We start from the raw sequence: 15,409 nt of genomic DNA, 5'->3' as shown, positions 1-15,409 counted from the left end.
GGGTCTACTGGTGCCGGTTACGATCCAGGGAAGAGCCAATCTCAGAGAACTTAACTCTGAGCTCTCCGACTGGGACACTCCTCTACCAGAAGACAAGCTAAGCTGACCAAGCCCGAAAGAGACTCAAATACAGCCGCAAATACAAACCTGTGCCAGCTACCTGGAAGAATCAGTACGTACCACTGACCGCTTTCAGCGGTTCTCCACGTTGAACTCCTTAGTGAGAGGAATTGCATTCCTTCTCCACATCGCCAGATCCCACAATCACTCGTCCCAAAATAACAAATGCAAAGGATGGCACAAACGTGGCTCACCTTGCACTCCGGACAAATTGGCAAAGGACATCATCCTTAAGGCAACTCAGAGGGCAGCTTTTGCAAAGGAGCTTTCAGCCCTCCAAGCTAGTAAACCAAAACCCAAGAACAGCCATTTGAGGAAACTCAGCCTGATCCTGGAGAACAATTTCATTTGCGATGGAGGCTGATCAACACACTCTCACTTTTCAGCTGCAGAAAAGAGCCCACCCAAAGACAGCCACGTGTCCTTACTGCTCACACGCCATCACCATGAACAGGTAAAGCATCAGGACCGTCACCTGACGGAGGGAGCAATCAGGGCAGCGGGACTGTGGATCTTGGGAGGCAAAACTCTGATTAATTCAGTACTGCACAGATGTGTAACCTGCCACAAACTGCGAGGGAAGCTGGATGGTCAATGTATGGTGGACCTCCCACCAGAACGCCTCACAGCCTGCCCTCCTTTTACGTATGTGGGGCTCGATGTATTTGGTCCCTCGACTATCACAACTAGGCACACCAGAGGAGGACAAACACAGAGCAAACGGTGGGCCATCATATTCAGCTGCATGAGTTTGAGGGCTGTGCACATTGAGGTCATCGAGCCTTTACATACATCCAGCTGCGTTAACGCTCTCAGGCGCTTCTTTGCACTAAGAGGCCCTGCAAAGCAGTTAAGATCCGATTGCGGCACAAACTTTGTTGGAGCGTCCAAGGAGCTTGAGATGGACAAAACTGTGCAAAGGTACCTCAGTGGCATGGATGCAACTGGGAATTCAACCCACCACACGCCTCTCCCACGGGTGGCTCTTGGGAGCGGATGACTGGCATCGCCAGAAGAATCCTTGATTCAATGTTTCTGCAGCAAAGCACATGCCTGACCCACGAAGTACTGTGCACACTAATGGCAGAGGTCACAGCCATTATAAATGCGCGACCACTCCTACCTGTGTCTTCGGACCCGGAAAGCCCCTTCATACTCTCGCCATCAATGCTCCTTATGCAGAAGGTAGGAGTCTCCCCTCCACCTGGAGACTTCTCGGACAAGGACTTGTATACGAAGCAATGGAGACAGGTTCAGGCTCTTGCAAGTCAGTTCTGGTCCTGTTGGAGCCACGAATACCTGCCTTTGTTGCAACACAGACAGAAGTGGACAGAACCATGCAGGAACCTTCAAGTTGGAGATCTAGTCCTGCTCAGGGGCAGGCAGATCACCCGCAACTACTGGCCAATGGCCGGAATCACTGCCACATACCCTGGTAGGGATGGGCACATCAGGAAGGTTGAGTTAAAAACTGCTGACCAAGGTGATGTGAAAACTTACCTGAGACCAGTTGCAGAGGTTGTTCTACTTCCACCTAAAGACTGATCTAGAGAGTAAAGTTCTATACCATGTTCATAGTGACCTAACGTAGGTCTGGCGGGGTGTGTGTTGCCCTTAAGGCATTTTATTTAACGTTATTAAAATTCTATTTAAAATAATTTGTTTGTAATTATTTTCTAGTTAAAGTTAAAGGTTGATAACTATGTTACGGTTTAACAAAAGGTAAAATTTATTGTCTATGGTATATCGCGGCATGTAATGATGTCACTTCTGGTTTTGCCGCATCTTGTGGGTAACTTCTGGTTCGTAGAAAATGAAGGAAGCCAGGCTCACGCATGCAGCATGATTGTGAAAGACTCCATTTCTATCCACAAAGAAACATCATCGAGGCATTGCCTTTTCACCATACGACGTTAATGTGGAAGAGTGAACAGTAAACGGTCAGCCTTACTGTGACTCTGCCTTCATTGACTCCGGTTTAACTTGGGGTGTTTACTTAGAGATTCAACACACTGCACGAGAACACTACAACAGATGACTCTCTGATCTACAGGCTGGCCCCAGGGGCACACAGCAAGATAGACCTCAAGTGCTTCTGATCATTGCCTCCGAGCCTTTTGGCTTTTACATAACTTGTTTGTGTTCCAGCCTAGCAAGATGTCAGTAAGGGAATGCCGCAGTGTGGCTGAGATAGTTTCTGTTTACCATTTACTTGTGCTGCATACTATATGCATTTTGAATTATATGTTATTAACTTCTCTGCATTCAACATTCTGGAGATCAATAATGAACAGAAGTTCAATTGGATCAGCTACCCAAATGCTATGGCTACAAGAATAATTCAGATGCTAGGTATCCTGTGATGAGTAACTCACTTCCTGAAGTCCCAAAGCCTTTTTGCTAAATGATGAGCGATGAGTGCAGACCCAACCCTGTAGGGAAGCTTGCCACCATCCTGGACAAAGCAACTACTTGAATAGTCCCACTCCTAGAAAGGTAAACAGCATTGCACAAAGCACCATTGTTCCTTAGTAATATCAGAAAGTGATGCTCAGATCGCTATTCAGAGTCAGAAGACAAACTGATCTAAATAACATTAAGACCAGTCATAAACAAGTAATATCAGATCTGTATAAATGGGTTTTACTTCTTTATACAAGATCTGCATAAGTGTATTTTACATTACAGCCAGCAATGTCAATACTTTTATTGACTCTGACATAGAAATATGCAACATTGTCCAATTGTGCTGTGAGCTCTTTCTACAATTTTTGACACCAAGAGACCAGAATATTAAAGAAAACCCGCCATCACTTGTTTTGGTGCTCCTCTTCATGGCCTGTGGTGCATCGGGGTGCAACCTTCCCATTTCTTTGGCATTTTGTCTGGTTTTTTTTACGAGGCCAAGTTGCTAGCTTGACGCTGAGCCCAGCGCGGATGGAAAGTGTGCAACAAGTGAGCTGGATTCAAGCCCGGGACCACTTGTCTCGGAGTCCGGTGTGGACCCCACTGCATCACCGGCCAGCTTATGATTTATGTTGTTGAACATATATTTACTTTTACCAGATCAATAACCTGGATCTCACTGCTTTATAGTGTTATAAACACATAACAGCAAAGCCGTGAGGTGAAAGTCCGCTGCTACCTTTCCAGTAGCAACACTCTTAACACCTTCTCCAGCGACCTGAATACAAATGTAAATCTTTCATTCTAATCTAAGTCAACATTACTGAAGGTGTACTTCAGTGATGGGAGGTGCCATCTTTCAGATGGCATTCCATTTTGTTGTAATTGTGCTCTTTCCTATACAACAGGTGAATAACTTATGGTTCTCTTTCAAATGCTGTGTATTTGTTACCATGTGCCTGCAAAGCTGCTGCATGTACGTTTTTCATTGCATCTGTGCCTACATGTACTTGCGCATGTAACAATAAACTCACTTTGATTTTGAAGGGGCAACATGGGATTCAGGGAAAGAGTTTGCGAGAACTGAGGAATTTCAAATGAGACAGCGGCAAACACTGAGGAATTGAAGATGAGTTATTAATGGGCACTGAGGGATTCTAGTGAGGAGAGGACAGGCACTGAGTGATTAGAGGGAAGGGGTCACGGAACAAAGTTATCTGATGGATTGCAATAGAAGAGGTGTTATCACCTATTAGCATCTCTTACAAGACTGTGAGTGAGCATCAGTCACACTTAGTTTGATGAAACTATAGATTCAGGGCCAATGCTTCTGCCTGTAGGCACCAAAACCTATCTTAAAGTAGTGAAGTTGGAGATGGAATTCCTCCTACACATCTTCAATGGCTACGTGATATTATGTTGTATTTAAATTTAGAAAAGATCCGCTGTTCAGTCTTAAATTCAAAACAATCTTTTTATGATATTTGGGGACCTTTCCTAAATTACTTTTCCAATTTATAAAGTTTAACAGTGTACAGACTTTTATGTATATTTTTATCTTCTATTCTTAAGTGAATATGTTTTTTTTTCTAATTATCCATTGTCATCCATCAGCTTTTTTCCTTGGTAGTTGGTAGGGGGCTGACTTTTTTTTATATATAAAAAAATTTCTTTTATGACTTAAGACCTATCTTTAAATTTTTGATTACAGAGTGGTATACCTTTATGTGTTATGCTATAACATTTTGATCAATTTTATTACAATATATGAATGTACACAAGTTATGTGGAGATGTATCTATGTGTTGCACTCTGTAAATCTTTTTTTTCTGAATAAAGATATTGTAAAAAGAAAGAAAAGAAAGGAGATGGAAGAGGATGGAAAAAGAGAGGCAGCACAGTGGCATCGATGTGAGCCCAACACTTCACAGCACCAGCTTTAAGATTAGGGCTCAATTCTGTCGCTGTCTGCAAGAAGTTTGTACATTCTCCCCATGAACATGAGGGTTTCTCCAGGAGCTCCAGTTTCCTGCTGCATTCCAAAGATATACAGTCGGGGTTAGTAAGCTGTGAGCATACCAGAAGCATGGTAAAACTTGCACGCTGGACAACACAATCCTCGCAGATCTGATTTGTTTCGTTTTTAAATCTTTTTATTAATTTTTAAGCAAACATAAATGAAACATGAATACAAAGAGTTTGAGAGTACATAGTTAATAGTTTAAGTAGACATTCGAATATATAATAAAATATATATATAACCTCTCAAACTCATAGTATTTATGAACAAAAGAAATAAAAAGAAAAAAAAAACCAAAAAAAAGAGAAGAAAAAAAAACACTAGCCAACATGGGCCATTGCATAATGTTAGATATATACAGTAGTGCCAATAACTCATCCAAATAATTAAGGATAATAAAAGTGAGGTTTAGGAAAAGACAATTTAACTCATATGAAAATGTTGAATAAATGGTCTCCAAGTTTCTTCAAATTTAACTGAAGGATCAAAAACAACACTTCTAATTTTTTCTAAGCTCAAACAAGAGATAGTTTGAGAAAACCACTGAAATATAGTTGGAGGATTAATTTCTTTCCAATTCAATAAAATAGATCTTCTAGCCATTAATGTAACAAATGCAATCATTCATCGAGATGAAGAGGATAAACGACTATTATCCACCATTGGTAAACCAAAAATTGCAGTAATAGGATGCGGTTGGAAATTGATATTCAGAACTCTTGAAATAATACTGAAAATGTCTTTCCAGTAATTTTGCAAACAAGGGCAAGACCAAAACATATGGGTCAATGAAGCAACATCAGAATGACATCTGTCACAGGTTGGATTAACATAAGAATAAAATCGAGCAAGTTTATCCTTAGACATATGCAGATCTGATTTGATGCAAACAATACAATTCACTGTAGGTTTCACTGTACATGTGACAAAGATAATCTAACTGAAATTGAACAAAATTAGTTGACATTTTAATATTTAGTCCGCATTCTAGTGGTAGACACATTTGTTTTGTGTGACAATGAACTGAGCAACTGCTCTCTAAAACAAATTAGAAAGATTTTAAAAGAACAGGCTGAGTTATGCAAAACAGTAAGTTCTCCCGAGAGAGATTTTTGATTAAAATCTAACATATGTTACTGCTCTCAGTCGATCTACCAGGATCATATCAATCACAAAGCTCTATCATGAGAGTCAGTTGGTCAAAAGGAAATGCAATTAATTAATGAATTTCCATTAAAAAGAACTTCCAATTATTTGAGATCTATGAGCCCATTTTCTCCATGTTTAACAACCACAATAATGCTCAGCATTTTGATAACCCCTTTGTCTTGAGGGAGAGTTATTTATTGATTTAATTTACCGTAGGATAGTGCCAAACAGAAATTATTTCTAAAACCCTCCATGGACATTGTGAAAAGAGACTGTCTTGTTTGTTGAAATAAATAAAATTGATCTATTACGATGTTTGACATTTCCAATGCATTTAACCTGAGGGTTTGATCCTTCCACCTGGTTGTTCTGGTTCAGAGTAATTCTTTGAGACGGTTCTATGGCCATATTAAAAGTAAAAGGATGGCTAGAGAGAGTGTAGGTCACCTTAGAGATCATCAGGGTCACCCATGTCCCGAGCAGTAGGAGATAACTGGGATTTTTACTATGGAGAAAATCATGGTTGCTTAAAGTTAAGGGAGACAAGTAGAGATCTTTTGGAGGAAATTCATATAAACAGGGCAGAGGTACTTGCAACACACACAAAATGCCAGAGGAACTCAGCAGGCCAAGCAGCATCTATGGAAAAAAGTACCGTCGACGTTTCGGCCCAAAACCCTCTGTGTGTGTGTTACTCAGATTTCTAGCATCTGCAGATGTTCTCTTGTCAGAGGTACTTGCAGCCTTAGAGCGCAATAAGGTGGATAAATCCACAGGGCTTGACTGAGTACACCCTCAGACTTTATGGGAGGCTCCAGAAAAAATTGCAGAGGTCCTTGTGGGCTACTGGTGACGTTCCTGAAGACTGGAAAGTGACTAATGTTATGCTGTTTAAAAAGGGAGCAAGGACAATCCAGGGAACAACAGGCTGGTCAGACTGAAGTTTCTGGAGGGAATTCAAAAGGGACTGTATTTGGATAGACACAGTCTGATTAGGAGGAGTCAGCATGGCTTTGTGCATGAGAAGTCATAACTGAGAAAACTATTGGAATTTTTTAAAGAAGTAAATACTAATGTGGATGAGAGCAAAGCAATGGATCTTGGACATCAGCAAGACCGTAATCAAGGTCCTTCATGGAATGAGCAGCCAGAGGAAGAGGTTGAGGCAGGTCAGTAGCATCATTTAAAAACCACTTGAACAGACCACATGGAAGAGTGGGTTTAGTGGGATATGGGCTGAATGCAGGAAATTGGGGCTAGCTGGGTGGGGACGGTGGTTGACAGGGATTTGTAAGAGCCAAAGGGCCAGTATCCATGCTGTAATACTCCATGACTTTAAGCCTTCAGCACATCTTCCTCCGCAACCCCATTCTTTGTGCTGTCGTGGATAGAATCTCTTCTGTCTGTTGGCTGCAGAACTCCTATCTCAGCTGAGGTGGAATTACCTCAGTCCCTTAAATGCATAGACATTTTGATACTAACTGGGATTTCAACAGCAGAAGTATTTGGGAGATATAGTAGAAATTAAATAAAAGCATGCTTCCTTTTTCTAGGACTGAGGGTGGTTTATGCAGCCAGGGAATGGGAGAGCAATCTGTATATAAATATCCATTGAATACTATCCATTGTATTTGTTAGGAAGGTGCAGTGAGAGTTCGGCCGTGTATTTAATTGTGCTTTCTGTGACTTGCCTGATGGGAAGGAAGGAGATTTTCCTCACTCTAGCACTTCATGCTGTAGCTTCTTGCAAGTGATTAATGAAATAGTGTAGAGAGCTGTAAAACTAGTCAGCTCCATCGTGGGCACTAACCTCCGTAGTATCCAGGACATCTTCAAGGAGGGATGCCTCAAAAAGGCAGCATCCATCATTAAGGATGTCCTGTTCTCATTGCTACCATCAGGAAGGAAGGACAGAAGCCTGAAGAAAGACACTCTAGGATTCAGGAACAGTTTCTTCCCGTTTGCCATCTAATTTCTGAACGGACATTGAACCGATGAAGACTACCTCTACTTTTTTTTATTTTTATACTGCTTATTCAATTTAACTATTATATATACTGTATATGTATGTGTGTATATATAGTGAAAAATATATATATAGTTTTTTCCCTCCGCTATTATGTATTGCATTGAACTGGGGCCGCAAAGGCAATAGATTTCACGACATATGCTAGTGATATTAAACCTGATTCTAATCTTATCATTGTGGTGCCTATTTTTAAAGCATTTGAAGAAGTATTGAACGAGGCATTCTTTTGTATCTAATTCACGCTACAGCTGCCTTGGAAATATTGATGGTGGAGGGAGCTTTATTAGGTCCAATCTGTCACATGGGACGTCATTTTGTATCAGGTACAACTATCCCACATAGTAGCCATCCTTACAATGCGTAAAGGAACACTGTGAAGAGAAACACTCTGTATTTAACCTGTGACGATGCTCTGGTCACCATACTAGGTGAGGCTGGTTGTCGACTGGTGATCGTTAACTCCCATTCTTTTGGTCAGGTAGGTTTGGCGAGGAAGAGTTAACATCCATGGGGACTCTTAAGGAACTTGGAACAGGGTCTTGTAATAACTAAACCTGTGGTTAGGGAGTTACGCAAAAAGGTCCAGGACAAATGTTACAGCCTGCAAAACCGTGACAAGGCATCCCTGTTCCTCGATATACGACCTCTTGCAATAAAACTGCCTTCTCCGCTGCTCGCTCGACCTGAACATTTGCTTTCAGTGACTGGAATACAAGGGAAATCAACTCCCTTTTGTGCATTAACACTGTCCAAAATATCTTCCTTTAAATTATTCCCTGCCTTTTCTGTTGTGCCTTCCACGGTGTATACTTTTATTCAACTGAGGGAAGACTGAAAAGGACAAGAAAGGTTCAGCAACCCCCCCCCCTCCCCCCCCCCCCGTCTTCGCTCCGCCTATTATGAATTCGGCGTCATGTGATCAGTTGCTGCGGATCATGTGATCTGGAACCGGAATCGCTGAGTTTAGGATGGAGGCGGTCTTGGAGCAGCAGCTGCGGGAAACGTGAGTGAGCCTGGCTCTCCCGTGGCCTGTGGGGTCCCGGCCTAGAGTTCGGTTCGTGCCCGACTCCCCCGAGCCCCGGTCGGCCCGCTCCTCCCACCTTTTCGCTCGCAGAGTTCCGGCCTTCTAGATCGGCCTGGTGCCACCCTGCGGGCTTGGAAGCTATTTGTTGCCTCGGCCGGCCGGCCGGCCGATGATGCACTAAGGCGAGCCTGCTTTATTAGCTCTGGAAGAGGGCCGGCTGAGGCGGGGCCGATGCTGCCGACCCTTAGAATGGTTTGAAGCTTTGCTACAGGGACAAAATTGGATTAAAAAGATGGCTGGAGTCTGGGTCGGAAATTGTTCCAGTGTCAGAGAATATAGCAAACACTCCCTTCCTTCAGCAGTTGGAACTGAGACATCTTCTCGTGTTGATACTCAGTAGCTTGGAAGTCAGGTTTATTGTTATACATATACAGGCTTGAAAGCCATTGAAGTTAGCTTTTTGAAGCAGCGCAGTACATTACAAACAGAAATATAAATTACGTAAAATGAAATTGTACCTAAGTTATGACTAAATGAACAATGACAGAACAAAACACAAATGCTGGAGGAACTCAGTGGCTCAGGCAACATTTATGGAGGGAAATGGACAGTTGATGTTTTGGGTTGAGACCTGTTGTTAGGATGAGAAAGGGGGGAGATGGCTAGCCTTGGCAATGCAGTCCAAGCAACACTGTGAAAACAAAACTTTAACCTTTAACCTTTCCTTAAAGCTATGTCCTTTAATATTTGATATATGCTGAGTACTCTAGGGAAAGACTGACTAGTAATCATTTTTAATGGTTTTCATACTTTCATAAGCTGACATTGGGAATGCAGACACAGGATATTTGCATCATTGTGTCCACATGACCAAAGTATACTATTTAAGTGTAATCCCCCTTTCACATTTATAGCTACTGATTATGACACATGCTGTTCAACACACACACAAAACTCTAGAGGAACTTGGCAGGTGAGGCAGCATCAGTGGAAACAAATGAAGAGTCTACGTTTCAGGCTAAGGCCCTTCATCGGGATTTTTATGTGTGTTGTTCCAGATTTCCAGCATCTGCAGTCTCTTGTGGCACTTCCTGTTCAATATGCACTATAAATTATTTTAAAAGAAGGGTGCAGAGCAGGGCTATGGGGATGGTTTGTACATACATATCAATGAAGATTACCAGCTGATATGCCAAAATACTCGGAGTTTGGAGGTAGATTGAGGGAAGTTATGCCTCTCTGAAATGGGCAGCATAATGCCACTACAGGTGTGGCTTCTGCCCCAAAGCTTCAGTGACCTGGGCAGTTCCTGAAAGAAGGTGCTGTTTGTTCAGAGATTGCATGTTCCAGTATCCTTTCACATCTGACTTGCTACTCCCTATATTTAATGGAAGTACCCATCATTGAGAATTATATTCAAAAGGGTGACCAGTCTGGGGCCGTTTCCCATGGCACGTGTTGGGACTGGTGATATAAGTATTAACAGCTATAGCTCTTTCATTCAGGACATGTTAAGATTGGAAAGATTGTGCCAGAAAGAGCAGACAGAAACAGATTTGAGGTACTATTTATATTTAAATGTCTGAGCTATGGAAAAAGAGGCAAAGCATCCAGATTTTATAAATCAGAGCATTGAGTATAGGAGTTGGGATGTAATGTTAAAATTGTACAAGGCATTGGTGAGGCCAAATTTGGAGTATTGTGTACAGTGCTGGTCACCGAATTATAGGAAAGATGTCAACAAAATAGAGAGAGTACAGAGGAGATTTACTAGAATGTTACCTGGGTTTCAGCACCTAAGTTACAGAGAAAGGTTGAACAAGTTAGGTCTTTATTCTTTGGAGCGTAGAAGGTTGAGGGGGGACTTGCTAGAGGTATTTAAAATTATGAGGGGGGGATAGAGTTGATGTGGATAGGCTTTTTCCATTGAGAATAGGGGAGATTCAAACAAGAGGACATGAATTGAGAGTTAAGGGGCAAAAGTTTAGGGATAACACGAGGGGGAACTTCTTTACTCAGAGAGTGGTAGCTGTGTGGAATGAGCTTCCAGTAGAAGTGGTAGAGGCAGGTTCAATATTGTCATTTAAGGTAAAATTGGATAGGTATATGGACAGGAAAGGAATGGAGGGTAATGGGCTGAGTGCAGGTAGGTGGGACTAGGTGAGAGTAAGTGTTCGGCACGGACTAGAAGGGCCGAGATGGCCTGTTTCCGTGCTGTAATTGTTATTTGGTTATATTTATAGCTGTCAGCTGGTACAAATGCAGTATGCTGTATGATTTTATGCTTCTAGGTTGAAGGGACAACTCTTTGTTTCAATGGGAATATGAGACAATGCCATAATGGGGTGCTGGAGAGAAACAGCTAGTAAAACCCTAGGTACTGCCCAGTAGGGATAGTCACGGTGGGAAATACACTGGAAGGACTAACATTCATTTCTGACTCTCCAGGATGAAGAACCCGGCAATTATAGGAGTCCTCTGTGCTGATGTACAAGGCCTTAACTTGGGCTGTAAGTACTGGGCTGCAGTTGATGATAAATCCAATGATTGTAGTCTGTGTGTATGCCAAATTTCATCATCTTTAAGGAGGTTATGATTCTACTGTCCGAATAAGCTTTCCTTGGGCTTCCAGCCCGCTACAGACTGGAAGCCGTACCCAGCTGGAAGCCCGAGCTGGTGCCGTAATAGCATTATGCTAACTGCTACCTTACCGTGCAACCCCCAATACATTAGAATACTCTTCACTTGTATGGGTGAGTGCACCACCAGCAACTCGCCAGAAGCTCATTGCCATGTAGGATAAAGAAGCACTCAGTCACCCGATCTAAACATTAACTTCTGTCACTGCTACAGTGACGGCACTGCGTTTACTTGTCCAACAGCACCTCCCGTGCCCTCTACCACCAAAGTGGACAAAGGCAGAAGCCGCACCACGTGTTGCAGACTTCGTGACAAGCGGTACACCAAACTGACTTGGAAAGAGATTGCTCTGTGGAAGTGCCTTTACCAGAGTTCAAGAAGAGGGCAAAAGGGATGAACAACAAATGCTTACCCTGCCGGCCTGTTACTCAGATCGTGAAAAATGAGTAAATATTTGCCTTGCATATTTTTGGGTGTGGCCCTGCCGTGTCTGATCTGCAAATTTTCAAGCACAGCTCAATTACTAGGCAGGATCCTCCATAATGTGCACATTATGTAAATTGGCTTTGCCTGAGAACTTTGCATCTATGTAGTCATAGGTTTCGAGTTCCCGTGCGTAATCTGAAGCTGATCGAGGGCACAGGATCAGGTTTAATATCACTGGTATATGTTGTGAAATTTGTTGTTTTGCAGCATCAGTACATTGCAGTACATAATAAAAACTCAATTACAATAAGCAATACATGGGTATGTATGTTTAGGGAAGGGGATGTAGTTAACATGCTGCACTTGCTGTAGTTGAAATGCACTTGGTCAACTTCAGAAAACTTAATCCATTTTTTTCTGTTAATTATGCATTTTCTAGAGCTAACATTAGTAAAATTAACACAGTTTTGTGAAATCCTATAAGTGATAAACTGTGGGCCTAAATTCAACTCCAGATCATTATTAATACAATTAATGGCTCTTCTGTGAGGTAACCTTATAGTACTCTCTTTATACAGTATATTCTTAGGACATAAAATTAAAAAAAAACAAGAATTGGACTTGTTTGCCCAGGATCCACCTTTCTCTGCTGTTGGCATGTCTTGATTCAGCTCCTCCTCTGAGAGCCTTTGCCACTACTGCCCTCTAGTGGTTCTGTTGCCTGTTGCAATGGGCAGTGAAATATTCTGGTCAGATCTGAATTGTTTTTTTCCAGGTCGTGGGTCACTAATTGATGAACACGCGGGTGTAGTTTCCGTCCTCGCACAACAAGCGGCAAAGCTGACCACAGACCCAACGGATGTACCTGTGATTTGCCTGGAGTCAGATAACGGGTGAGGCTTTGAAAGTTGATTTTTGAGTATTGTCAGTGGATTTTTTTTTGGATATATTTGTTTTCTGAAGGAATCCCGTACCAACGAATCCCAAGGAAGCTAATTGGAGAACTTAGTGTTCATTTGTCATAGAGCCACAGCACAGAAACAAGCCTTTCAGCTCATCTAGTCCGTGCTGAACTATAAATCTGCCTAGTCTCACCAACTTGTGACCTGACCATGGCCCACCATATCCCTCCCATCCATGTACTTATCCAAATTCCTCTTAAATGTTGAAATTGAACCTCCATCCACCACTCGCTCCTCACTCACCTTCCTCTGAGTGAAGATATTCCCCTCATGTTCCCCTTAAATAACTCACCTTGCATCCTAAACTCATGACCTCCAGTCGTATCTCACCCAACCTTAGAGCGAAAGGCCTGCTTGCATTTACTCCTCCTATGCTCTGCCATGTCCTATTGCAGAAAGAGATCTTGGAGAAGGAAGGGACCAAATGGAGAGGCAACCGCAGATGTATGTTCTTTAACTGCATGTCTTGCAGCAGATGCAATGCTGCATGATTGCTGTCGGTACGTTGCAGGTGGTTGAACGGGGGCTCACCTTGACCTTGGCTCAAACTGTGCTCAAGGTTCGGGCCGAAACTTTAATGTTGAACCCAGCACTTGGTAACAGGAGTTCTGCCATGTTTCACCTAGCACCCCATGCCATGTTGCACTAACTTGGCCGCTGCCCTTGCCCTTGCTCATTTCTCCTGCTCTTTCAAGTCAGCGTTCACTGAAGTGGACAAGAGTGAAGCTAATCCCACACTCGCAGCAGATCTTGCAGAGCAGTCCGTGATTTCAGAGCAGCTGCAGCTGTTGAGGTTCGAAAGTGTGTGAGGCACGTTGGTAGCGTAGGGGACAGCGACAAGGTGGAGTGAACCGTTGTGAGAGGAAAGTGGAGAGTGATTGGCTGCCACGGGGTGAAGGGAAGTTCTAATGCTAATTTACCGTGCATGATTTTGGGAAGTGCGTTGCACGCTATGCACGGTGGTGACGAGGGAAATTCAGTTTGCTCTCTGTAATGACCAAAGGCGTTGTGGTAAAGAGCAGGTCATTGCTGAGTAGTCTGGGCAAGATGACTATTGGCAGGGAGTGTGGGGAGAGCCCCTGCTTCTCCGAATGGTGCCATGGGGGAGAAGACAGTGGTGTCAACTCTTGATTTAAAGGGCAGTGCTGTGGAAGTGCAACTCTGTGTTGGAACTGGCAGCGAGGGTAGTGCTATCAAATCTGGGACCCACAAGTTTCTCACTAGGGCAGGGGTCCACGGACCCCTTGCTTAATGGTATTGGTCCATGGCATTAAAAAAAAAATGTTGGGAACCCCTGCACCAGGACATTCGTACTGTCACTGAAGCTTGGTGAATGATGGAAAGTCTGTGCCAGAGTTCTGTAGTGAATGGATTTGGGGGAGACAGCAGCATTTCCATTAACAATAAGTAGCTTCAAGAGCCTGCAGACATCCTTATTCACTCACTGATTCCTTCCACAGGAATATCATGATACGGAAACATGGAAGCATCACTGTCGCTGTGCACAAGATGACGGTGTGAGCCAGGCCAAAGTAGTGGAATTTGATTATTTGAAGCAGTCAGCATGGTCCATGCTGCAGGGTGTTTAACTTCTTGTCTTAAGCCTTCAAAAGGCAGCGTCTGACCTGGACTCATTTATGAGTGTTAAGTCGTCAACACTCTGGCGTTGGGCATGGGGTGTGATGAAACGAGAACTTTTTTGAGATAATTAAGTTTGGGATTAAATGCAAACTCAGCAAAACTTTGCACAATTTTCGTTATTTCTTCACTCAGTACTAAATTGGGAGGGGTGATAATTCTTTTGGAGTCGTTGTGTGCTTTGTATTAATTGCATCAAGCCAGCATTTCTTTTAGACCCCAAGTCCAGAACCTCTTCCTAATCTTGGTTTGGACAAGTAACTATGAGTGAAATGGAGTTGATGGAACCTTTGCAGAGAGGATGGGTTGTGTTTAATAGGCAGATTTGGAGTTTAAAAGGAAGCTCCTTGCTTATGATGAATGAACACTGGGCCTCGACCTCCAGACTTGCTAACAACAGGATCCCAAACACTGGGCCTCGACCTCTGGACTTGCTAATGACAAGATCCCAAACACTGGGCCTCGACCTCTGGACTTGCTAACGACAGGATCCCAAACACTGGGCCTCGACCTCCAGACTTGCTAACAACAGGATCCCAAACACTGGGCCTCGACCTCCAGACTTGCTAATGACAGGATCCCAAACACTGGGCCTCGACCTCTGGACTTGCTAACGACAGGATCCCAAACACTGGGCCTCGACCTCTGGACTTGCTAATGACAAGATCCCAAACACTGGGCCTCGACCTCTGGACTTGCTAACGACAGGATCCCAAACACTGGGCCTCGACCTCCAGACTTGCTAACAACAGGATCCCAAACACTGGGCCTCGACCTCCAGACTTGCTAATGACAGGATCCCAAACACTGGGCCTCGACCTCTGGACTTGCTAACGACAGGATCCCAAACACTGGGCCTCGACCTCCAGACTTGCTAACAACAGGATCCCAAACACTGGGCCTCGACCTCTGGACTTGCTAACAACAGGATCCCAAACACTGGGCCTCGACCTCCAGACTTGCTAATGACAGGATCCCAAACACTGGGCCTCGAC

General features: G+C 43.3%; 1 protein-coding gene across 2 annotated transcripts; it reads left to right on the top strand.

Annotated features, from left to right (window-relative positions):
- Positions 1 to 8,599: 8,599 nt before the first annotated feature.
- lamtor5 (late endosomal/lysosomal adaptor, MAPK and MTOR activator 5) lies at positions 8,600 to 14,517 on the top strand. 2 transcript variants are annotated; one of them, XM_073030517.1, is made up of 4 exons: positions 8,600 to 8,727; positions 11,197 to 11,258; positions 12,590 to 12,707; positions 14,237 to 14,517. In XM_073030517.1, the coding sequence occupies exons 1-4, from the start codon at positions 8,693 to 8,695 to the stop codon at positions 14,295 to 14,297; spliced, it is 276 nt and encodes a 91-aa protein (XP_072886618.1). In that variant the 5' UTR covers positions 8,600 to 8,692; the 3' UTR covers positions 14,298 to 14,517. The 2 variants fall into 2 exon arrangements, with proteins under 2 accessions (XP_072886618.1, XP_072886619.1); XM_073030518.1 differs by lacking the exon at positions 8,600 to 8,727 and adding an exon at positions 8,767 to 8,930.
- The last annotated feature ends 892 nt before the right edge of the window (positions 14,518 to 15,409 follow it).

Source organism: Hemitrygon akajei, chromosome 27 (assembly GCF_048418815.1).
Source record: "Hemitrygon akajei chromosome 27, sHemAka1.3, whole genome shotgun sequence".
NCBI lineage: Eukaryota > Metazoa > Chordata > Chondrichthyes > Myliobatiformes > Dasyatidae > Hemitrygon > Hemitrygon akajei.
This window is presented reverse-complemented; position numbering and strand designations above follow the sequence as displayed.